General features: G+C 35.0%; 4 protein-coding genes across 6 annotated transcripts in view; all 4 read right to left on the minus strand.

The window, feature by feature from the left end:
• On the minus strand, positions 1,851 to 5,500 carry LOC105169020 (glutamate--tRNA ligase, cytoplasmic). The gene is made up of 6 exons (XM_011089277.2): positions 5,279 to 5,500; positions 4,571 to 4,667; positions 4,335 to 4,488; positions 3,077 to 4,191; positions 2,440 to 2,907; positions 1,851 to 2,289 (listed from the first exon to the last, which is right to left on the minus strand). Exons 1-6 carry the CDS (start codon positions 5,407 to 5,409, stop codon positions 2,071 to 2,073), a joined length of 2,184 nt encoding a protein of 727 aa, XP_011087579.1. The 5' UTR covers positions 5,410 to 5,500; the 3' UTR covers positions 1,851 to 2,070.
• LOC105169021 (phytochrome A1) lies at positions 6,116 to 11,557 on the minus strand. 3 transcript variants are annotated; one of them, XM_020696201.1, is made up of 5 exons: positions 11,172 to 11,557; positions 8,297 to 10,440; positions 7,389 to 8,205; positions 6,692 to 6,982; positions 6,116 to 6,566 (listed from the first exon to the last, which is right to left on the minus strand). In XM_020696201.1, exons 1-5 carry the CDS (start codon positions 11,201 to 11,203, stop codon positions 6,356 to 6,358), a joined length of 3,495 nt encoding a protein of 1,164 aa, XP_020551860.1. In that variant the 5' UTR covers positions 11,204 to 11,557; the 3' UTR covers positions 6,116 to 6,355. The 3 variants fall into 3 exon arrangements, with proteins under 3 accessions (XP_020551860.1, XP_020551861.1, XP_011087580.1); XM_020696202.1 differs by having other exon boundaries at positions 8,384 to 10,440; positions 11,172 to 11,555; XM_011089278.2 differs by having other exon boundaries at positions 11,012 to 11,555.
• On the minus strand, positions 21,363 to 22,203 carry LOC105169022. The gene has a single exon (XM_020696254.1). It carries the CDS (start codon positions 22,006 to 22,008, stop codon positions 21,664 to 21,666), a length of 345 nt encoding a protein of 114 aa, XP_020551913.1. The 5' UTR covers positions 22,009 to 22,203; the 3' UTR covers positions 21,363 to 21,663.
• Positions 24,923 to 26,187, minus strand: part of LOC105169023 (transmembrane protein 184A) — a 6,902-nt gene continuing 5,637 nt past the window's right edge. The window contains 2 exon segments of the mRNA XM_011089281.2: positions 24,923 to 25,557; positions 26,105 to 26,187. The exon segment at positions 26,105 to 26,187 is cut by the window's right edge and continues 18 nt beyond it. Of these exon segments, the coding sequence (XP_011087583.2) occupies positions 25,192 to 25,557; positions 26,105 to 26,187 (449 nt within the window). The 3' untranslated portion in view covers positions 24,923 to 25,191.

A 26,187-nucleotide genomic window follows, 5' to 3' on the forward strand; every position in this document is an offset into this window, starting at 1 on the left:
CGTATTGTCTGAAGCTCAAACAGAAAAGAAGACTGATACTACGTACCTTAATATGGCGTTAATTATATTATTTTCTCTGATTAATAATCTATGATTTAAAACAGAGGAGGCCCATGCTTCGCTGCCAACGGCTATCTCCAGTGATGGGAGTGGATACAACCAATTCACACACCCAATAACATTACTTTTTTGTTTAGGTATCAACTAATGCTTATATTACTCCTGTTTTCACACTAATCACCAATCAATCTCTGCTTAATTGTAAGTGATTATTAAATTCGGTTCACCAACTCATTTCATAACTCTTAATATTATATGGGATAATTACAATCCCCTTGTTTGATGTTGGGTGCAATTATACGTAATCCCGTATGATTTGGAAAATTTAAATTTAGCACCCCTGAGATTTGCTTTCACCTAACAAATAAGTCCACCTGTTAATCAGAATTTATTGAATTTGCTGATATTAATAAAAAATTTAAACAAAAATCTATATCTACCTCCAATTGATTTATTACTGACTTATAGCAGGTCAAATAATTTTTTGTGACAAAATTACCCTCATAAGTCTTCACGCGTTAATGCATATTAGGAGATATATCTTCACAGTTATAAGGATAGTTGAGTTCGAAAATATTATTTGACCTGCAATAAGTCAATCAAGATTTAATATCAATTTTTCATTCATTTTTCTTGCTAATATAACCAAATTCAATAAATTTTGATTAATGAGGACGACTTATTCGTTAGACTAGAGCAAACTTTAGGGGTACTAGATGCAATTCTCAAATTACAGGAGATCTATATGTAATTACACCAAACTTCAGAGAATGAGAGTATAATTATCCCTATTATATTTACAAATCCCTTCTTAAAATATCATGTCTATAAGTGATAATTGCATTTACACTCTTGATTTATGATCTGCTTACACAAATTATTATTGCATTTGTATAATTATAGAAATCATATTTCTCGATATTTTTGGGGTGGGTGTGTAATTTTTTAAAAAGCAAAAATAATTTAACGTAAATAATATTGATATTTCTGATAAATATATATATATATATATATAATTATTCAACATTGACATTTCTAATGTATGTATATATAATCATTCAAAAGGCGAGATGCTTTTTGTAAATGAATTATAGATTAAGGGGTGTTAAGATAATAATCCCTATTTATAAGTATCCCCTGCTACTGAAATCGTTAGATGGGAAACTGTTAAATTTAGCCAAAGAAAAAGTTAATTTTCTAGCTTTATTTCTCACTCAGTAAGTGTTATATTTTAATATCCAAAAAATTTTGAAACATGTATAAAGATGTAATGCTATACACCTTTACATGAACAAAGAGCAAAAAAAAATGCGACGATTTGGGGTATGCTAACAAATCCTATTGATGACCCAAATACGATTTCTTCCAATTGGTGCATGCAATACAACAATGGAGAAGGTGATCACGTCAATATGCTTAAACGACATTGTTAGAGTGGGGAAACACACACACACTACCAAGCGCCAGTGATAGTGCTAATTGAATAACGTCAATAATTATGGATTTAGATGTAAATATGGTTATAAGAGGGGTGTGTTAGGTAATAAAATGTTTACCAGACCTGTTCCGCCAAATACTTTGCATAGTCTTCAGCTATTGTGGGAATTCGGCCTCCTTTAAAATCACGTTATTTTACCATTACTACTGAAACCTTTAATTTCAAGATCCCTTCACTGTGAGCGCATCCTGCTCAGAAAAATCTACTCTACAGTCTACCCAACATGCTCTACCAAATAACAAACTAACCTGCCCTACCGTAACAGAATATCGATTATAAAATGCCAAGGGAAGGAACGAAGACGCCCTACATTATATTTGTACTTAAATGCATAACAGCAGAAATGCTCTCTTTTTGCACACATTCAGAAGGCAACCTGTAAAATGAAGCTACGGGAGCTATTCAAAGGCATATATAACTGATAAAACAACAGAAATTAAGTTGAGTGTTAAATGCATAAAACTCGATTAATTCGGCATGGAGACAACAGCTTGTTTTCAGCAGCTGTATTCTTACTTGGCTACAGTTTGCTGCTTGCCATCTGGAATTGCAAACAAGACGATGGGTTTTGTGGATCGGATAAAAGGAGCATCGCATCTGTAATAACCTTTTCTCTCTAGCTGGATGACGTCCCCACGCTTTAAGTTCCGCATGTCAGATTCCCCAAGTGCTGAAGTTTCCGTTCTCGTACAGGGATTCACCACATCAATGAAATCTTCATCTTCCTCAAGCTGCATGTGTTGAACAGTTCTAATAAGCTAATCTTATTGAACACTGGAAAAAGTTCCAATTAAATGAACAACGAAAAAATTCAAAAGAAAGTTCAAATAAACAGAAGTTGGAATGAAACCAAAACTTTTCTAACAACGCTAAAGCATCACCTTCTTCTTTGTGATAAGATAATCAAAGTCGACCAGAGTCAGTCTGACAAGCTCGCTGCTATCTGCCAGCCAAGTCAGCTTCAATTTTGTCTTCTTGACATTGCCTTCAAGATGCAAAACTCCCTCTAGCTGAGTAACAACCCCATTTTCGTCTTTCTTGATCTCTTTGACAATAGCATTGCCCCAATCCTTTAAAGTTACTTCCTCATTGACTGAGATTGATTCAGCATCAGCATAATCTATCCATAATCTATTTGAATAAGTTACAGCTTTCTCTCCAGCTCCTTCATATTTCTTGTGTTTTGCTAAAATGCGCACAAAAGGATCTTTTGGGCCATCAGTTAGAATAAGCAAAGCACGTCTTTCTTCAATGACAGCTGTATGTCTGGGGCACACGGGATCAATGATTTTCTTGTTGATGGCCCAGAGTTTGTCCCATTCCATAAGATTGAGGTTCTTTGATGCACCCTAATCAATTCAGCAAAGTGATTAAATCCCTCAGTGAAATTGAACATAGGAAGCTTGTTCGTCACAAGCACTAAATTATTAACTAAAAACTAATAATGAAAAAGAAAAAACCCTATTAACAAATATGCGTATCTGCACATACTAATGGATAACAAGGACTACAACTTACTTGTTCCAAGATGAACTGTATCAATGCTTCAATCTTCAGACCCCTGCGCACTATTCCTTGGACAGTGGGAAAGCGTGGATCATCCCAACCTTCAACCTTTCCATTTTGAACAAACCATAGCAGCTTGCGCTTGCTAAGAAGTGTATAAACCATATTCAGCCGACTAAATTCGTATATATGGACCTTTCTGAGCCCCATATCTTTCTGAATTCTATAATATTGGTCATTACGATCATGGTACTCACTCGATCTAAGGGCATGTGTGATACCTTCCACAGCATCAACAAATGGGCAACAGAAGTCATATGTTGGGTATACTTTATACTTAGCTCCAATCCTGTGATGAGGAGTCAAATTGCAACGATAATATACCGGATCCCTAAGGGACTTGTTCGGATCCTGCATGTCCAACTTCCCTCGAAGACAACACATCAAACCCCTCTGAGAACCAGCAATCATTTCCTTCCACAATTTTAAGTTCTCCTCTACACTGTTATTCCTGCACCTCGACTCTATCCCCTCCATCCTTTCATGCTGCATTTTCTCGCGTGGAGTATCATCAACATAGGCCTTGCCCTCTTTTATGAGTTTCTCAGCCATTTCCATGAGCTGAGGAAAGTAGTCTGATGTGTATGTTACAGCACTGTATTTAATCCCCAGAGTTTCAATATCTTTCAGAAGATTATCCACAAACTCGTTACTTTCCTTGTCCGGGTTTGTGTCATCAAATCGTACAATCACCTGGCCTTTGTATCGGTCAGCAAAGTACTGGTTTAACAATGCAGCTTTTGAATGCCCAATATGAAGATAACCACTGGGCTCTGGTGCAAACCGTAACTTCACTTTTCCAACATCGGCATGAGGGAGGTCTACCTCAAAGGCCCTGCTTCCAGCTGTTTCAGTCGCACCATTCTCCACTGCGGTTGACCGAGAACTAGAAGATTGAGGCTCTTTCAACTTAGAAGTAGCTGCCTTTGAGGAGCCTCGTCTCCCAAGATATGTTGCAGCAAACTCACTCAACACAGCATCATATTCAGCAGAAATTGAGTTGAACCAACGGACCAGGTTTTGGTACTTTTTAGACTTCCTTAAACTTTCCCATCGTAGACCAGCTCCTAAAAGGTAAAAGAACAAGAAAAATCATATAACAGACAAAATCAATATCCACTAAGAATTAGCAAAGCGGCTGTGTGTCGCCAAGTTATAGTACACATCAAAATATAAGTAAATGTGATCTCCATAGAATCAGAAACCTTACCTGCAAGACCAACCCAGACAGCAACATCTGCAATTGACAGACTGTTGCCAACTAGAAAAGTATTTTGCAGTAAATATTCATCCACAAAGCCGCATGCTCCCTCAAATTCGGATCCAGAACCAAAGATAGGAGCATATTCAAGCCATTCATCAATCTATAAGACCAAAACCGATTGATAAAAAATCTTGTAAGGTTTAATATAAGTAAAATCAGCAGTCAAGATATGAGAAAGACACCTGGCTTGACTGGTAGGCGTCTCCCCCATAGAAATCAGGCAGGCTTCCTATCCTGCCAATATATCTCAGAACCACAAGTGCTCCATGCAGTCTCTGCCTGAAAAATTTGAGTTACCATGGGAGAACGTTATTCTTCTTTCTTTGCATTTGCACAAGTAAAAGACGAGAAAGGGCAATAAAGTTTCATATTAAAAAGGAAAAGATGAAAATGGATCTGCAACCGAATTTCATGGCATCCACGAAATCTAGGGAAGAGTTGTGCTTTTCAATATCTTCATTATGACATAACTATAGTTTAATGTCACAACATGAAGTCTTTAACCAATCGTAATTTCATAGCAATCAGGTAGGCTTTATCAAGGAGAAGCAATCTCTCCTCCGAGGAAGAGAGTTGAATATTAGCGCCATTAATTTCACCATGAAGTCGAACTCAGTTCACCGTTTGGGGATTCTTTTATCTTCCAACATAAATATACAAAAAAAAAATCTCAAAAATCCAGAACTCTTATCCCAACCAAGTTCAAAAATTGACAGAATGGAAGGCTATGGGATTTCCTAATCAGGACCAGTTTCAGCATTAGATTCAAGAAGTGCACCGCATAGGGAATAAAGACAAACCAAAAATGAAACTAGAGACAAGCTAATACAAACAAGAGTTAAGCAATCCTCATATTCTCAAAACAAAGCAAGAATAAGACGAGAACTCACCCGCTCGCTAAGACGAGAGTCGGGGGAGAGCCGGCAGCCAGAGTTGGGTTGGTGACGAGGGAAACGCCGGCAATTTTCGCGGCGGCGATGGCATGGAGCGGCGGAGAATCGGCCGCGAAATTGAGTTCCATTTTTGCAGTTCGGCCGCCTCTTGGTTTCCACACTCCTTGAGAAAAAATGAGTCTGCTTAAGCCTCCACTCGACTCAAAGGGAATTCCCAGAAAGGGGCACGCCCCTAGGGGAAAGTTTGAAGAACCTCCTTTCCTATTTTTCCAAAAAGACAGATTTACCCTTGGCCAATCTGAAATTTTGACTTTTCACTTTGGTAATAGAAAACAAATTTATGTAATTATTATTTTTATTTATATTAATATATTATTTAATTTATTGAAATATTAATGTATGTAATTACATTTTTAGAAAGAAAAAAAAATCCCATAGATGTAGTAATTGTTGAAAATTGATTTCATAAATTAGATTTTTACCAAATCTTAACATCCCATTTAATGATTATCTAACATTTTTTCTGAGTTAGTGTCATTTATGTAAAGAGTATATTACATTTTAATTTGTTGCAATCAATTTTGAGTAAATAAGAAATCAAAGTTTTGAAGTATCATAATTGAGCTTATACATTACATTGAGTTGAAAAATGATAAGAGAGATGAAAAGTCGTATATCTCGTATTAGACGTCCAAAGATTTGGTAACATTTTTATTTAGATTAAATTATATTTAATTACACAAATATCCAATTATAAAATGAAATATTTTTTTCTAAATAAAATAAATAACATAATTTTTGTGTATATATATATATATATATATATATGTCAAATGAAATCGAAGAAGATTTGATAAAAATTAAAATAGAAAATTCAATGGGTACAACTTTATTGGGATAACTTTGAGGCAGGCTGCAGGCACGCCAACTTCTCTATGAACTAATAAATTCACCTTATGACAAAAAGACCCCAAAGGTACAAGTTGAAACAGCAGCAGAAAACTAACAGATTTTTCATAGTCCTCTTCTGAAGAACACAAGTTCTCAGCACGGGGCTTGGAAACGTCTTAGCACTCATTCACGGGCTTTATCACAGATTGCAAGTTCGACAGTTATGATGAAAGTCGAACGTCCCGCCTCCCTCAAGTACTGAACGTCTCCGTTCATGAGCTTCACCAGTTTTCTGCTGATAAAGAGGCTGATGCCATCTTCAGACACTTCTGCCGCATCACCGAACATCTGGCTCAACAATTCTTGCGCTATTCCTCCTCCACTATGCGTTATTCTATAATATCAGTAGCAGTATGTAAGGCCGAAGATAAGATACACATCAACAAGTAAGAGTCGGTTCTTTGTATCATGTTCGGTAATAACATGGGCAAAATTTGTAAAGATCAGTTGTCATGTTACCTGAATTCCAATCGGCCAAGTTGAACAGTTTTGCCTAAAGCGTCCTTAGTCAAAGTGGCTGTGAGACCAAGCTGGCCACCACTCAGTGTTGCATTAACTGACACTAGCAAGAAAGTAGCTAGTACTTGTTGAAGCCTGAGGCTGTCTCCATAAAACGTTTCGGTTGACAGATTCGGAGCCAAGTCATCGACTATCATAATGCCCTTTGCTATGCTTTTCATCATGACTTGACTGATGGAAGCAATGAGGACATCATGCAGCTCAAACTCCACCATCTCCAAATCCAAGTACCTGAATGAATCCAAACGAAAATTAAGTTTGAATTTGCAAAAGCTCAGAATATTGGGAGGGTGTCCAAGATATAATTCATTGAAAAATAGATTACTTGCAAGCGGGCCAAGGGAAATGTATGCCATGAAAAAAAAAAATAAGGGAATGCTTTTTACTCGGGCATGTGCTTCAACAGAAGATAGATCAGTCACGTTGTAGTGAAGCTATCAATCTTTTTCAGCAAAAATGATGCAAAAGTAGATCATTCTTCCTTAAGCTTATACTCAGACAATGACAATAGATTCTAAGATCATCAAAATGAATCAGATTGCGGACACAACCATATTGGGAGATTAGGATGTTTGAAAATCGATTTCCGTATGTTCAACTAATGAGGTTGTAGCTTAACATAATGATTTACACTTACCCTTCCAATATACTATCAAGATCAGTGTCGTCAAGAATTTTGTTTATCTGACGCTGACAATTAAGACTAGTGTGCAGCAAGCTTTTCTGCTCATCATCCGCATGAGTTCTTTCCATCATCTTCTGAGTGAAAATTATCCCAGACAAAGGATTCCTGATCTCCTTTGCCACATAAGCTAGGACTCGCGATCTCTTCATAGCAGTTTGCTCTGACAATCTTTGGACGTAAAGTGCTTGTTGGAGCTCATGACTTGCCAGCTGCAAGAAGCAGAAGACTCCCTTTACTACACCCTCTCCATCCAACTTTTTGCTCACAGAAAGCAGGCATTCTATATATTTCCCGCCTCTCGAGAAAAAACCAAATGGTATCTTTTCAGAATCTTGACCAGTCACGGCATTGTTGAGTACAACACCAAGGTTCACCAAAACCTCTTCACTCTTGAGACGGCAACAAGCTGCATGTGTACCAAAGACTTCACCAATAAGCATTTTACTGATCACATCCTCCCGATTCCATCCTGATAGTTTCACCATAGCTGTGTTCCACTCAGAACACCAGCCAAACTCATCTGTGCCAAATATAGGTGGGATCAATGGGTTAGGATTTTGTACAATGGCCCTGTATTCTCCTTCAATTCTTGTGAACTTATCCATCACGCTCTTCTGGACGGTTATATCTTGAGCTATGAAACATACTCCTATGACATTCCCCATGATATCTCTGCTTGCACAAGCATTTGCAACTAAGCTGATTGGACCAGCCTCACTCCTTGACCCATCTGTTTTAATCTCAAAATGTACGTTTCTTTCTTCTTTCCCTGATCAAAAGTAAGAAGGAAAAAGAGTTAGCACAGAGAAGATCTATGTTTGCAAAGGCTAGAGGGAGGGGGAAAACGAAGAGAAAGGTACAAACTCCTTTTCTATCGTGCCTCAAGTCGTGCATCCATATATTCTTGCATGCAAGTGTTGTAGCTGTCATTCCATTTGAAAATATACCTTGACGTGCCAATTCCAACACGGCACTCACTTTGTCAACAAAAGAATCTTCCACAAGATCGAGAAGATGCCTACCAACTGCTTCATCAACAGGAAGGCCGGTTAAATCAGCAATTTTCGTATTCCAACCATTCACAAGCCCCCCCGCATCAACAGCCAAGATAGGCACAGAGGCAGTTTCAATCAGGCGGACCATCTCGGATGTTACTGCTTCAAGATCCTGGATTCCATCAATTTTCAGGTCATTAAACTTCATATGAATTTCCTTGGTGTCTAAAGCCTTAGCCTCGGCCTCTTTAAATGCATTTCTTAGAATAAGTTGCAAAGAGTGGATGGCATCCATCTCATAGTCCTTCCAAGGTAAACTCCGTGTCTTGACAACTTCTAAGAATGCTTGGAATGAAGACCTCGGATGCATCTTCCGACCATCATCCTTCTCCCCTGGTATGTGTTTCGCTCCACCCCAACGAATTTCTGCAGCAGCGTGTGACCTAAACCAGAGTAGCCAGTCCTTATCAGTTATTTTAACTGCTGCGAGGCCACAGACAGCATCACCCAGGGCAAGAGCCCCAGGAAAACCAGCATCATGTAAGCTATCTGTAGTCAAACCTGTGGAATCCCCCTGACATTCCTCAAGCCATGAAACTATGTCACAAATCTGAAAGTCAGTTGGAGTTAATCCCAACTTATATTTTTTATTCTTGTATAGTAGAGCAGCTCCATCACATTTCACAAGATCCATCACATTGGGGCTCTTAGACACAATACCTAAAGGTGCATCTCTCAACAGCATATGGAACAAGAGGGTCTGAGTCCGCAGAATATTCTTCTCAAGCATCTGATTTTCCAATTCTAGTTCCTTGTTAACATGGATGGCAAACACCTGGGCAAGAAATTCGCATGCATATCGGAGAGGGAAGGGGACGAATCTTGGATTTGTGTGATGGCAAACCACTAATCCCCAAAGCGTCTTTCTCTTTTCTGGCCGTGAAGAATCTGAGTCATCTTCAACTCCGTTCACCGGAACCGACATCACCAATGATGCAATGGAATTCATGTTTTGCATATATTGTAAATGGCAACTATGTGCGGCTCTGAGTGTTGATCCGCATAATGTAAGATCAAAAGAGAGTTTCTCATCTTGGATAACTTTCACATGATTAGCTCTGCAGTCACAGATCATCCTGACCTTGTTTTTCATGAATAAAAAACGAGCAGCCTGTGGGAGATCCGTGGCCGGATAATGCAATCCCAGATAAGGCTCGAGGCCAGGCTTCGTGATCTCAGCAAACACCTCTCCATGATCATCGTCATGAAATTTATATGCCATCACCCTGTCATAACCAGTGAGTTCAAAAACTTCTTGCACCATCGTATCACAGAGCTTTTGTATGCTCCCACTAGGTAATGACTGCAAGCGATTAATAGCTTTGGCTGCAAGCTTATAAGACTGTAAGGCCCCAGATGATGTCATAGGGACGTCCTGAGGTCTGACAGGCTCAAAGTCAATGATTAAACTACCTGTGACTCTATGGATTATAGCATAAACAGGCTTTCGAGTAGTTCTACAGTGAACCAAGATTGGATTTAACAAAGAAACCTCACCAAACCCTAAAGCCTTCTGTAATGCTGCAGCACTGGGAGCAGTAAAGATAGTTCTGATATCTGATCCGAAATCAAGAACTGAGTTGTCATCAATACTTGGAACAGCATGATTAACCATTGTAAGCATTTCAGGAGCATTTTCACTGTAGGCAATCACCCGGAACGTTTTCTCATCCAGGGCCAACAAACACCCAAACGGTTGGATTAGCTTTCCTTTCTGTATCTGATTAAGGTAAGCAGAAGTAGCATTACTTAAACGAGGTCTCTGCTCTTCAAAGGAAACACTTGCCACCCGGACTGAGCTGGAGTAGTCAAATGAACTACCTGACTCCTCAAATTCTGCCTGGAGCTTTGCATCTATGGACGTCTGTGCAATTACCCTAGCACTATGTCCTGATTTTGAAGAATCAGAAGGCTTACCAGATTGATAAGACAACATTTCTATCTGGAATCTGAACAAGTGAGAACAAAAACAGGAAATTTAATCAGGTAGCAAGAAGTCATGCCAAAAGAACCACCATATCTAATATCATGCACAAAAAATTCAAGCACCCATAGAGGATCAATCGTGGTCAGTCACTCCCATCTCTGGACCATTAGAAATTTGAACTTCTAGAAGGATATACACAGCCCATAACACCAGAAATATTATTTTCCTAAGAACTCTATATACCACATCAGAATCCCATCAACTCTAGTCTAGCTTTTTCACTTCAAATGTAAAATATAACACACCACAGACTTAGATAACAAACAAAACACCAAGAGTAAGACTCAAGCCAACTCCTATGCACAGATAAGTGCTTTAAATTTCAAGAACATCGAACTCCTATACTCATCTTTCAAACTTCAACTCAGCATCTAGTATTAACGAATTAGCCAATAATACCAAACCCTGTATTCCAAAAGCCAAAAACAACAACAATTAAGGGGGAAAAAAAGAGTAAATTATTGCTAAGCCTTTCTCCTTTTATCCTCTACAAGTGAATAGTGATTGAAAAAAGAAAACCCACAAAGACTGACCCTTCAGTTTGCAGATACCAAGAAGAAGTTGTGAGAAGAAATCTTGAAATAGTGAACCAAAACAAAGTTGAGGAGCTTGGAACTGAGAATCGGAGTGCTACAGCACACTGAAATGCAATCCCAGCAACAAGAAAAGCTCAGCCACAATGCGTCACCCCACCTTTTAGATTTTTCATCACCGCCCCATCTCATTCTTCCACAGCCAATAGCAGGGATCAGGCGCCCTTTGCTCTGACACCCCCACAAATTTCTCACCAGAACATATTAATAATAAACTATAGCAGTGATTTGTGAAGGACGATATTCCGCAGTTGCGTAGTAGCAGTGATACATCGTACACCTACCTACCTTGGAACAAACAAAGTTCCCAAGATTACGTCGTATGTGAGAAGGTGTAATTGCACAGTTTGTCGTGTCACAAGGTAAAGTACAAGGCGTGCACATGTTTCCAAAAACAGGAGTTCTGCTTTGTGTGGGTAAGTTACAAGACACAGAAGGGTAATGGATAAATATAGCAATAGCAATAGCAAAAGCATAGTAGTGCTCTTCAAACTTCAAAGACTTGCGTAGGAAGGAAACTATACATGGACATCTTGTTGACTCATCCATGAAGGAAACTTTCCTTTAATTATTTTTTTTATTTGAGAGAGTCCGACTCGCCCCAAATAAAAAGGCTTTGTTTGGATTGTTACTTCGCATTTTCCTAAACAATATAAAATACACCTAGTGTTTATTTTTGTGTTTTTACATCTTTATCTGTGTATTTTTCTATTTTTCAACTTTCTATATATAATATATATTTATATATATAATATAAAATAGACATAATTTAACAATAAACAGTAATTTTTGAATTCCAAAAATACAACATTAAACATAAAATATTTATATATATACATATTTATATATAAAAATATATGATTTGACAGTGATTTTTGTCTCCCAAATCCCAACATCAAATCTACACCACTTATTTTAAAATATTTTAAATTTACACAAAACATAAATCCAAACATATCATCTATTTTCAACACACCACTTATATTTATTTTTAAAATACAAAATAAAACAACTAAAACACAAATCCAAACATAACGAAACCCAGCCCCCTCAAAAATCGTAACCCACTGCGTCCCTAATCCCGTCTCCAATTTATTTATTTTTTCAAATGTTAGAATAATTAATATGTTTTAAAAATTAAATTACGTTACATTTTTTAATTATCTGTGGAAAAAAATTGATAATTTTATATTTTCATTAATCGTATTGAGGAAAGCAATATTCATGTAAACATGTTACTATGTTTTGGATTTAATTTCTTTTTAAAGAAAATATATTTTGAAGTTTCTGAAAATAATATTTAGTTTGTAAGATAGTTTATTCAACCTAACTAAATGCCCATTATTGTTATAAAGGATAATTATACTTATCCCCTTTATTTATAATTTATTTACACAAATCATTTTGTGTAATTACAAAAACTAATTATAACAACCAGAAATATGAGTAGTTTGTGTAATTATGTTGACGTTTTTTTATTGATGTACATGTAATTTTTCAAAAAATATCGGATACCTTATGAAAATGATATTGATATTTCTGATTGATGTATTTTTTCAAATAGTAAAAATAATTTATATAAATAAACAATACATCAAAATGTGAAGATATAATTTTCCCTTATTATAATTTCATAATAATCACCCCTAAACCCAGAACGTGTGCACAGCTGACAGGTGGATTTTGAGCCCAAACCTAAGGAGATCCATCAATCACTCCAAAGCCTGGGAAAAAAACACCCAATAAAGCTGAGCCCAGGATTGAATTTTTTATTTTAAATTTTGTAATATATTTTATTTAATATATATATATATTACGTGAATAAAAATTATATTATTTATTTTAAATTTTATACACGTGACTTGTATATGTCAAATCAAAATAAAAAATACAACATGACCTAAAATAAAAAGTCGAATCCAGACTTTTAGGAGAATTTTTTATCTATTATTATTTTCAAGTAGGGATAAAATGCGATTACATAATATGAATTTTTTGAAAATTGGGTGGTTTTGTATATAAAATATACAAATTAATAGTGATTTGGTAGCTTGTTTGGTGGGCTAATGATGGACTATTAGCAAAGCTTGCAAGTATATTTATTTTAAAAAGAATATACATGTCTCTAATATTTAAACAGCTAACAAAGCCTCATTACCAGTCCTTAGATATTTTTCAGATGATTTATTTCATAGAATTGAGTATTTAAATAGAGTTTCCATTCACATTGTTTAATAACTTAATCATTAGACATTATTGCATATGCAATCTTATCCCCATTATATTAAAATACTTCAGCTTGTTAAGCATAAGGACAGAAATCATATTAAGCCATTCTTTTTTGGTTATGAATTTACTGTTGGAATATGGAGCAGTTGTAATTTTGTAATATTTTATATATATGTGTTTTGGTATAAGCAGTTGACGGGTGACGTTTTACTGTAATTCATTCAAAATCGTTCTGATAGAAATCGATCTTGATCAGTCCTGAACGTAAGAGACGTCTCCGGACCACGTAAATTTTGTGTCTTGCAATTGGCTATGATGAAAAAGAGCACACACCTAACAGAAAAAGAGAAGACTTTTGATGAGTTCATCTTATCCAGGAAACCAGTAGTTGCATAATATAGTTATAAATAAGTCTTTGTTTATAAGCAAAAATGTTAAAGAAAAGCTTGTCATGATCAAGTCAAGTTGTAAAGAGCAAAAGCATAAGCCTTTGAGAACTACTCCCCACCATACTTAAAGGGCAGTGGAGACATACATAGAAACTGATCAAAATTCTTGCACATATCCAAGAACTGCTGTTTTAGCACACTGCTGAGCTCGTTGAATTGAAGGGTTCTTCGTCCCGACCATTTTCAGCCAGCGTAGAATGAGAAAAGGGTGTCGGAAAATGTGGTGGGCGGTGCCGTGCAGAGACAAGAAGAGTTTGATCAGGACGGAATCAAGAATGGACGTCGAAGAAATACTTAAGATGAAGCTCGAGACGATCATGGAAGAACCTGAGATAGATGATGAAAACGGGGATGTGACGATGAGGAGGAGCATTTCAAAGAAGGTGAAGAAGGTTCAGTTAAAGGTGAAGATGGGGAAGCTTTTCATTTCTCAGTTGAGCCTCAAAGAGTCTTATGTGGTATTCATGGCTGGCTTTGCATCCAAAGGTGGGCTCAGTGGACTTCCCAGATACTAATGAGGAAATAATGAATCTTGATTTGTACATATTTGAAGTAAATTTTCAGTTCTTCCGCCACTAATACGAGTGTATAATTTACTGTTGTATTGGCTCTTTTTTCTGAATAAATATGACTCTGTTTGGAATTTTACATGACAAATGAAAATTGAAAGTTTTGGGTAAGTAAAAATCAATCATATGCATCACAAACTGGAATTTTGAAGGTCATAAGCTATTTTGTTTAAATGAAGTTGCATTTGCAAGTCACCGGAATGTTTAAACTCTATCATTTTCTTACAGGTTGTTGAACTCATGTTCAAGTACTACAATATATATCACATCCAAACAAGGAGTTAAAATAAGAATTAACATTCATATTTGAACTCAAGGTTCTTGTACAAGATGGACACTAAAACCATGTCAAACCCCTGTAAGAAGAGATGGGATTCTTTCTTCTGTTGACAGATGAATGAGAAATGACAGGAAGACCCCACTGACAGGAGAAGATAATGGCTGGACAAGCATCATCCATCTTCAATCTCCTCACAAAACCAGCAATCTTCCTTGACAACACAAACATGATTGAAAACGGCTTCCAATTCAACTTCCTAGCACGCGACAGCTTCACGCCTTTAACTCTCCCGTCCACTCTCCTCATCAAGAACCGTCTCGTCCTCACCGTCCTCTCCTCACTGCTGTCGTATAGCCTCTCGTATCTGCCTCTCCAACGACCCCCAACCGCCTCTTGAAACTCCATCTGCAACATCGTCTCCTTCTGGATAAAATGCTGAATAGGCATGGAAACTTAAGGAATATCCAAGTGCAGAGAGGTTATATAGAGTGTGGAGAGAATGGGAAGGCACATGGAGAATCCCTTTCGCCGTATTGCCTCAGAAACACACTAGTTTTAATGGGAAAAGGAGCTGAAGTCTGCCAGGTCTGGATTCCTCCAACACATGGCTAACATCATATTATACTCCAATACATTGCATTGATGAGGACTAATAGGGGAGAAAATGTTCAAGTACTAAGTTGGTTTTTTGCTGAAAGGTGGAGATGCTGCCCTATCCTTCCAACACATGGCTATCATACTTACCAGCTCAGTATCCTCCCTCTCTGTCTCTAGTAATAATATATGCTCATTGATACGATTCGATCATTGGAGGGATGCAAAGAATATATCTACGACACATAAAATAGTTGATGTCTGTATTAAAAACTCAAAGGTTTATGATTTCTTGGAGTGAAGGATTATAACAAGACAGAGATCTAACTACCTAGTTTTTATGTAGTTTTTGACAGGGATTAGATTGAATGGTTTAGGTCCAATTTACAGGTATTAGTCAAGATGAGGAATATTTAGACCAGTTTGGTGAAAACAGACACTAAGAATAGTATAATATAACGAAAGGGATCGTTGCTAAGCCGGCTTCAGATCTACCTCCTGATCGGCTGTATCGTCGTGATCTTACATCACATGATCCCCATAACATAAACACAGTACTTATTTTGGAGTCTGAACCTCTTCTGATCTTACAAGTACAATAATCACATTCCAAAATATTCCTAATTGCTACTTGAGTTTAGTTTAATGATCTTCAGTCAGTAATCATCAGTAGCTACAAAAGAAAGCCTAAAGAATTGTCCAATTTTCTGAAAGTTTTAGGTGAGTGTATGTCCAAGAAGTTTCAGTGAGAATGAGTCCAAGGGCATCAGACAATATTACAAAAATTACCCATGTTAAGTCACAGTGTACTAAACAAGTCTATATCAAGTTTCAGACAGTGATTTTAGCTCCGAACACCACTAAGAATTAGACTATGCTCCCAAAATCACAGATGGATTGCAAGAACTCTTACAAATTATCTACCGACGTAGTCCTTAAATCGATAGAAGAAATCGAACCCACCACCCATCATTTGATTGAGAGTGGTCGGCTCGTTACGGCCAACAAGGGTTGGCTTTTAATACCATTTCACTAGAACAAATACTTTTAACAACTTTGATCAATTAAAAAATTTATAGGTTACATCTATTTAAGATATCATAAATGCTAAAAATTACATTAGCAAATGATTGGTGAATAAAGAAAGTTAGATGATGAAGGGGTTTGAGTGCAATAATAATGTAGAGTTTGTTGGCATTTTATGGGCTATATATTGTGGGCAAATGAAGAGGGGTCTACAAGTTGAGAGAAGGCGGACAAAATAGGCATCAAGTGGAGGGAATATAGTGAACTGTTTGGTTGCAGCCAAGACTTGGAAGTTTAATACACTTCTTTACTCATCAATTATATCTTTTTATATTAATATTGGGTTTTCTCAATCCTAATATCATAATTAATAATCAACTGAATGTATACTCCAGAACATCTAAGAGATAAATGATTGTTCATTAGAATATATGTTATTTAAAAGGGATAATTATATTTATACCCCTCATCTATGACTTATTTATACAAACTATTCCTATTTATACGTAATTATATAAATTACCCATGTCAGCTAAACAGTTAGTAGTTTGTGTCATTTTGTTGACATTTTCGGGGTTATATGTAATTTTCTAAAAAAGTATATTTGTATTTAGATTAATTTTAAAAAATAAATATTAATATTTTTATATATAAACAACATTTGTAATCATTTATATATGTGTGATATGATGATGGGCTAAATAGCATAAGCCGTAAAGTGTCCTCTTCTTAATATTTTAAAAAACAAACATATAAGATTCATGAAATCAGAGCGGACAATACATTACGTGATGGACTAGCATTCATGTTTGTGGTAATATAAGTACCATATCTCTATCCATCTTAAAGGACAGAAATATACCTACAACCAGTTCTTTTTAAATCATCATCATCATCATCATCATCATCATCATCATCTAATAATAATAATGAATTTTACATTAACCATGTTACTGCGCCGAAAGGGAATATATATATATATATATATATATATGTGTGTGTGTTGGCGAATTAGAGGAGCAAAAGGACAAAACATCTAATTCAAATTCAATCTAATTGTTTAGACTAAAGATTATGTGGATTTGGCTTAATAAAATGGTCCATCATACAAATTAATGCCACATAGCACACTTTATGAATATTTTAATTATTTAAATTGTAAGTAATTTAAAAAATTAAAATATTTTTTATTACATTTATTTATTTTGATTGGGTTTTTCTTTTATAAATAAAAAAACGAATATAATAGTATGAAATAAATAAAAATTAAGAGATAAAGATAATACGAGATGGATTGAGATAAAAGTAAATAATCTTATGATAAAAAATATAGAGAAATTTGGAGAGAGCAAAAAAAAAAGTAAAAATTAGATAAAAATAAATACTATCCAAATCTACTTTGTAACTCCGAGACAGTGGAGGCAAAGTGCGAATTGAATTTTTATTTTTTTTAAAATCATATTACATCTTTTATTCCATGTAATATATAGAGGTTATGAGTATAAGATCATACATTAAATAAAATAATAATGTAATCTTTATATACGTAGTATGTATATATTATATGATGTAAAATATGCATTACGACTTGAAATAGAGAATTCATTCCTGACTAAACGGGAGGTTTTTTTTTTTCTTTTTTGAAGTGTAAGCGATGAACTATTACGTCACTATTACAATCATTAATATCAAATATTCATATCTAATAACAATGGATAATTATAACAATTATATATTAATCATCAATATCATGTAATTATATCTAATCAACAACTAATATTAAAACAGAATGACACATATTATTAAAATAAAATAATATCTCACACGTTGGTAGAGTTCAAATTCATGATTTTAAAGTTATGGACCTCAACTTTAAAGTGGGAGATAGAAGTAGAAACTAAAAGAGGGAAAAAAAAAAAAAAAGCATCATAAAATCGAAGATATTTGATCTCCCGCATTTAAATTATTAAAGGAATATAGATGAATGGAACAAATATAAAACCGAGCAATAAAAATAATTCCTAGTTGTGTATTAAGAACCCGAGTCAAGAGTTAGACTTTTTATTTTTCAAACGATCATTGTCTCGTTCTGGTGGTACAACGACGATAGCAATTTGTCTTCAAAAATAAAAGAATTTACAATTTAAAAATAGCAGCACTACAAACTTTGAAAACAACGAATGAAAAAAATATCTGAAGCTCTCAAAATAATACTTGATTTGCAAAAATTGTTTTTAAATTTTTTGATGAAAATCTTTCGTCTCCTAAGCTCTCGAGACACCACCAAATAATGCCTACATAAATTTTTCTATACACTTAAAAAATTAATTATTTCTTATTTTTAAAATAATCACATCTTGAAAAATAAAATAAATCAACACTATCAATTATGGCCGAATAAACCAATGTGAATTATCAAATAAAAAATAAATAAATCAATGTCAATACTTAAATTTTAATTATGATTACTTAACATTCATAAAAAAAAAATAAAAATCTCAGTCTGTGTTGAAGGTTGGGGAATAAAATGGGGATAGGATTGTCGCCATCAACATTGTTTCAAACAACATATTAATTCAACAAATCAGAAAAAAAAAAAAAAAAAAAAGGGTTCCGTTTTGCTTCTAAATTCCATTTTCACTCCTTAAAGTAACATACAATTTAATTGAATCATGTGCAAATTACATACAATTGTTAAACTAAATTGGCCGGAACAGAATTAAAATTGCAAAACTATAAAAATTACAGAATAAAATTACGAAAATCAATATATACCCCCTTTAAATTACAGAACTAAAATGATAATTTTCGGAATCACATGTAATTAAAACTTGTAAGAAATAGTAGAGGTGGTGGTTAATAATGAAGTGAAGTAAAGGGCTGGAAAGGGAAGGGCGTAACAGACTTACTAGTACTTGTTTCTTGACTGCCCAATTCAATTAAAGTTGGTCAAACCAATAATACACACTAACACTAATTTGTACCATACAAACCAAAATCATGCACACTACTCAGTACAACTACCAGAATACATCCTACACACAACCAACATTTCCACATATGAGTGGTTCAGATAACCAATTTCCCTTTGTGCTAAAACAATAGCTTCTACCCAATATTGCTTCAACCATAAGGTTAAGGTGTGATTGGGTTCGTCTTTTACAATGCATTTTTTTTAGATTTGTTATAATTACAAATACTCATCGTTGTTTGAAAAATTATAAATACACCTTAAAATTAACGATCGTCTAATAAATATCCAATAATGACAACCTATTGATGAGGTATTTGTTAGATAATCATCAATATTTTTTTAAATAAAAAAAATATTTGTAATCATGACAAATACGATGGGATCAAAGAGTTGCAAGTGTAGGTGTAAAATAAAAGTAATGAGTGAGGAATGGATTCCCACTGACTTTTTATTATATGAGGCTGCTTTGGATTTGAATAATGGAGTTTTTATGCACAACCCAATGTCAATATATCTTTTTTTAATTATTTTTTGTGTCTTGGGAATGTTCTGTTCTATTTCTAAGACTTGAAAACAGCGCATCAATTCCGCTTCTTTCTGCACCACAAAACACACACACACCCACTTTCCTAATTCCCACATACATTAAATGCTCAATTTAAATCTTCTATGCTAATATTAATATTATATTTCAGGTATAAAATACAAATTATTTGTATATATTCAAGAAATATTGTATTGAATGTAATCGAAACTGTCGATTTTAATTTGTCATAAAAAATTCGAACTGTGGAACAACGTCAGAGACCCTCGAGATTATGTGATCTCAAATTTTGCCAACGTCCAAACATGTATTTAAAAGTTAACTTATTCTTTGAGTACACATAAAAATAAAAAGAAAAAGGCGAGGCATTATTTATGCATGGAGAGGTAAATAAATAACATAATTCACATGGGACGATATATAATTCCAAAATGGCCGAAATTTGAATTTCACATATCTATCTATATTGCTTATTAAGTGTGACGACCTTTAAAGAATCAATTTCTATCGTCAATATATTTTGACCAAAATGCCCTTGAATAACTCATGTTTACATAAAACAATCACTTTGTTAGTCATTTGATCTCATTTTTAGTAATTTTAGCAAGCTATTCATTTTCTTTTCTCTTTTTTATTAATTAAAAAATAATAATATTATATACATGCATCGCATCGAGCGTATTTTGTCCACTAATAAGATTAATTATAAATAAAGGGAAGAAGAACCGGGCGGTCGAGGCTGCATCTATGCATGTAATGTGGAAGAAGAACAGGACCAAGATTTGTACACTACTGCTGTTGCATTTTATTATTATTCCTCAAAGTCTGAGATGTTGGTGCAGTTGGCATCTCCCAATCTCAATTTAATGCATCACATGTTAACTTGCTGCAAAATAATCCACACCACACACACTGTAACTTACACAATTATATGATTTATAAATAAATGCAGTCGTTTTAATCATTATTCCCTGCAACCAACCCTTACAAGTTCATGATACAGATAGGGACATGCTTGTACGATTTTCATGTTTTTGTAAACATACCAACATTTTTTGGTTGAATAACATATTGTTTTATGAGCCATACAAACATGTATATACATTACAAGAATAAACAAATGGCATTTCTTGCACTACTCATTAAATAATAATAAGGGTCTCCTGAGATTTGGTGTAATGATACGTAGACTTCGTATGGTTTGAAAAATTATACCTAATATTCGTGACTTTTTTTTTCCTGTTCGATAAATAATGTCAATTTGTTAATAAAATTTATGGAATGTGTTTATATTAATAAAAAAAAATGAAAAGAAATTCATATTTAGCCCGATTGTTTTTTTTTTTTTTTTTTGTGTGTTTTCAATAGCAAGCGATTATAGCATGATATATGACTTTGATGCAGAAAGCTTTGATCACATATTAAATACAAATAATACATCATATTTATTTTGTGATTTGGGCTATGACAAAATAACTACATTGCAAATATTATTACACTTCAGTTCAATTTAATAACAAATTCAAGGAAAATGGGACTTAAATTTTATATATGCTCCATAACTATTCTAATTTTATGAACAATTCTGTATAAATTAATCTTAAAATTCTGATTTTTCAGACAAGAGTCTACCTCTAAAAAATAGCCCCATTAATGCAACTAACATATATACATGGCTATACTACAGGAATTCCCATCATCATCATCAGCAGCAGCAGCACCACCACCACCAAAAATTCATTCAAACCCTATACACAAACAAATCTTCCCAAGAAACATCCGTCGCAAATGTATAAACAAGACCAGCACGAGAAACAACTCATACTTTAAGCCAAGTTTTACATATAATAAGTTACTACACTGAAATCCCAAATCAAACAGTTTTACTTAAAAATGGAAAAAAAGAAAAAAAAGGAAATCATCGATCCTACCATAAACAAGAAGACTGCCACGAACTTCCCTTTGAAGAACCGTGGCAAAAACCGTAGCTAGTGTTATGCAGACGCAGGAACAACCTTCTTCTCCTGGTGGTGAAAAAGAGGCCATTCTTGAGCTTCAACCACAGCATCTTCCTCAGCTTTCTGGCCGATCTGAACCGAACCCACATCACCTTTTTCACTCTGAAGAACGATTTCTTGATCCTCTCAGCCACACTCTGCTTCCTCGAGAACTGGTAGCTTCTCAAGAACAGCTGCCTCTTCTCCAACTCCGTGTACCCGGTCTCACTTCTGAAAAGGTACGCCGGCCCCATGCTCGTGTAGCTGAGTGCCATGGCTGCACCTATACGTACAGCATGCGTGTATATATGTATAGTTTTAGAGAGAGAAAGAGAAGGAGGGTGGGGGCTTTTGGTGGGAGGTGGGAAGGGTATATAAAAGGGTTTCGTTGGCGGCTTTTATGAAGGGGGACTCACATTAGTCACACCTGTATTTATTTTTTGCTTTAGCGACGGATAGCCGTCGCTTGAGTAGCGTTTTTGGATGTGGTCAGAAAGGTTTTTGGGGTTTGGACTTTTTCCCTTTCTTGTTTCCTTTTAATTCCTTACCTTATAGTAGAAGTTTTAGTATGTGGAGATGTTGGGTCAAATTTCCTATACGAATTTTGACTGAAATTTCATGATTTCCTAACCGTTTGGATATTCAAATATTTAGATTTATGATAGAATTAGTAATACGCAGTGTAAGATATGGAAGAATTATGTCTTTAAAAATATCAATGAATAAGGAATCATAAATAGTTCTAATGTTTCAGTTGTATTATATATAGATGTGGAAATGAAAATGACATTAGTAATTAGATGATTTTAAATTCACAATAATAATTATTCTTCCAGAAACGGAAACTTACAATAGTAATAAAAAGATTAGCTCAAACTAATATTGCGCACTTGTAGACATTTGAATCCCAAAATTATGTGGACTCTATATAGCAATTAGTGAAAATAGAATGGACCCTTGAAACAATCAAGTTAACAATTGTAATTTTTAGATGGTCTGCCACAACTTGGTGTTTGACGATTCATTTTTCACAGTTCCATACCATTAATAAAAACATAATTAGTAATGGGGCCTCGTACAAAGAACAAAACAAGTGTTTTGAATTTTAATGACCAATGTATATATTCGGGGTTAAATATTTTCCAAATTAAAAAGGCAAAAAAAAAAAGAGTGGTATAGAGATGATGGTCACAGGTCACGTGACCTGAACGTGCAATGTGGGTGAATTTGAAAGGGTAAAATGAGAATTTTAAAAAAGAGTCACGAGAGTATCGTATTTGTAGGTTGCTTTGCAGTTATGTTGTCTAATTTCACATTTTCTTTTATGGTTGGGACTTGGGACTATTCAATCACATCAGCAGCTTCTTTCTTCCCCGCATATATGATCTCTATTTTAGGTACATCACCCCAACTCATATTTGCAATTTTCAAGAGGGGGAAAAAGAAGAGGGTCATTTTCCCTCAATTTTTTAATCCAAAAATTTACTTAGCTTGATGTCGTCTTGGAATTATTTACTAAAATATACTAGAGTTCCTTTTATTCCAACTTACGTGTACACACGGTGATATCAGCATTTCACTTTGTATCAACAATTATCCATCCGATTATGCAACTTAAAAAAGAAGCATTCCTACAATGCAATCAGATGAAGATATTTAAGAAAGATAGGTGGGAAAACTTGAGAAATGAGTTTAAGTAGGAGCTTAAAGATAGACTAAAGTACTAAAGGATCAGATAATCAAGACAGATACAACCAAAACATCCAGAATGCATGCGCTGTCTTATACTGTAAGCTTTGTAGTTTTCTCTATCTGATGAGATTAAGTGCAAAAGCAAGCTTGAAGATGCCAGCAAATCAAGACCTTGGACGATTCTTATCTCTAACCTCATTTCACATCATTAGTGTAAATAAATGCAGACCCCAAGGCTGATTATGGGATATAAATTGCTGTTGGTTGGTAGAACAGAGTACTTGATATTATACAAGCATCATTAAAAAGATCATTCATGATAAAACTAAGGATCAGCACATGTAGTTCCCTAATCATTATTAAATGATTGCAAGTAACTTGCAACCTAAACTAGGCATGTATTGATCAATCACCAAGTCACCTCTTCTTGTACAGGTTGCTTCTCAGTACAACATCAAAGTTGGAAGCTTTACAGTTACACAAGCAGCTATAAACTAAGAATGCAAGATTATGCAGACAAAACAAGAATTATGCCCGATATTATTCATCAGATGCATGTAATGGTCCGTCTTAGCATACAGAAATTCCTTACAAGTTCGTGTCCTAATCATGGATATCCACATAATACAAAGAAATTTTGTAATGCTTTTCTCCCCAGTTCTTAAATTTTCATTAAGTAAAGTCTTCAATAGAAAGTACAGGCATTCATGCGTTGCTACGCCCAATATGATTTCTACCTTTGTATGAATTCTACCAACATAAATTCGTCTCTGTGTTTGTATTATTTCTTAGATCAGACATATTGTTATTGATCAGTAAACTACTTGCAAAGTAGAAGATACTCCAGCATCGAAGAAATTAGCCTAAGATTATCATTCGGAATAGGGATCTCTTGACACGAGTAGAATTTAAATCTAAACAACCGCTAAGCCTAGAATCTAGCAGACATTCTTTAAGATCATGTTTGGTTTTCGAATTTTCCCTGAATTCTTGCCCTCATATGTCCACAAACCCATGCCTCTAAATGTATAGCTGAAGTTTAAGACGTAGTTACTATAGTTTCTATAGCATAGAACAACTCATGAGGCACCTTCTTCCTTGTTTATCTGCTATCTAGTCCTCTTAGCTTGCTGGCAAGAGGAAGTGTTGGATTCATGCCATTTAGTAATTTAGTCTCCTTATCCCATCAAAACTTCCTACCAATAGCAGTCAAAACAAGCACAAGAGATGCACAGATACCAGTGACTTACCCTGTAGTGCATATCAGTTTCTCTCAAACCTCAGAAGATCCATCAAACACAAGCAACTTACAAAAGATGTTGAGAGTATCTGAAATACCAGCAGTGCATATTCCTCTTGAACTTCAGTGCTGCAGAAGAATAGAAGTCCATGGTATAAAATCTGCTTGAACCAGAAAACACATGTTACAGATGAATAAAATAAAAAAAGGGAATAAAAGTTTTTTTCTCATACACAAAATAGATTGACTCGCAAATATAAAACAAATCAAACCCCTGAATTTCATTTCATGTACAATAATGCCCTCAAGTTCAGTACAGTGGCATGCCGAAATAAAAATATTTGTCTACACCACAACTGGCATGTAACTATGGTTAAAGCTCCTGTAAATATGGGAAAATGTCGAACAAATTTTTACCTACATGTACAAATCCTAGTCTCAGCAGCTGCAGTAACAGCATGAACTACCAAATATGACAAGAAAAGGAACACAACAGATGCCCAGATTCTCTACAACTTTATGCAAGTCATCTTGTCCCAGCTTCATTAGCAGCACCTACTTTTGTTGGATATCTAGAAAGGTCTATGTCAATGAGGGAAAGATCATAAGGCAGGGAGACTGAGTTTGATGCATCCCTGAGCAATGAGGAGTTCATTGCCTCCGTCTTCACGGTATCTTTTGTCCCATCAGAATTTCGAGGAGTACCACAAACTGAAGATGATAGGCTGGATGACTGCATGTCGTCGGATTTGCTCCCAAACATATGTTTGTTTCTTCTGACAGCATCCATTTCTGGGCCAGTTGGAACAAAAGTACGGGCCCTGTACTTTCTAGTTCCATCATCACCCTCGCCATGGTTGTAGAGCACATAATCATGATAGGTTGGTGCAAACTGTATGAAAAAAATATTAAATATGCAGATAATGAGAAGACACCCATATCAAGAAAACATACTTGAGACTCGAGTAAAGAGTAGCACTATGTTTGTTTTCATTTTCAAGTTATCTCCGGGACGAGTCAAAACATACCCAATGTTTGCCATCATTCAGAAACACCTTATCTAGGTGTTTTAAACTGTTTTAGCATAAATACATGCATATATATTACACATACATATACATAAAAATATATAAAAAAGACATGATTTGACAGTGATTTGACAATGAATAGTAATTTTTGTCTCCCAAAACACAACATTAAACATACAATACTTATTTTAAATTATCTTCAAAAACAAATCCAAACATACATACTATCTCTAATACACACTTATTTATCTTTGTTTTTCTCTCTCTATCTCCACAAAATACAACAAAACACTCAGAAAACAAATCCAAACATTATGCTAGTAAACATATTCATTAAATCCAAAAACATAAACAGGACCTGTTGAAGCTCCTCATCAAGAGTAATCAAATATTTTGAAGTATGATCTTTACCTGGTGTACTGTATCGTGGTAAAAGTCATTTAATTTCAAAGCATGTGCAAGGCTTGCAGTAAAGCCACGATTAACACCGATAT

The sequence above is a fragment of the Sesamum indicum genome, linkage group LG8 (genome assembly GCF_000512975.1).
Source record: "Sesamum indicum cultivar Zhongzhi No. 13 linkage group LG8, S_indicum_v1.0, whole genome shotgun sequence".
Taxonomy (NCBI): Eukaryota; Viridiplantae; Streptophyta; class Magnoliopsida; order Lamiales; family Pedaliaceae; genus Sesamum; species Sesamum indicum.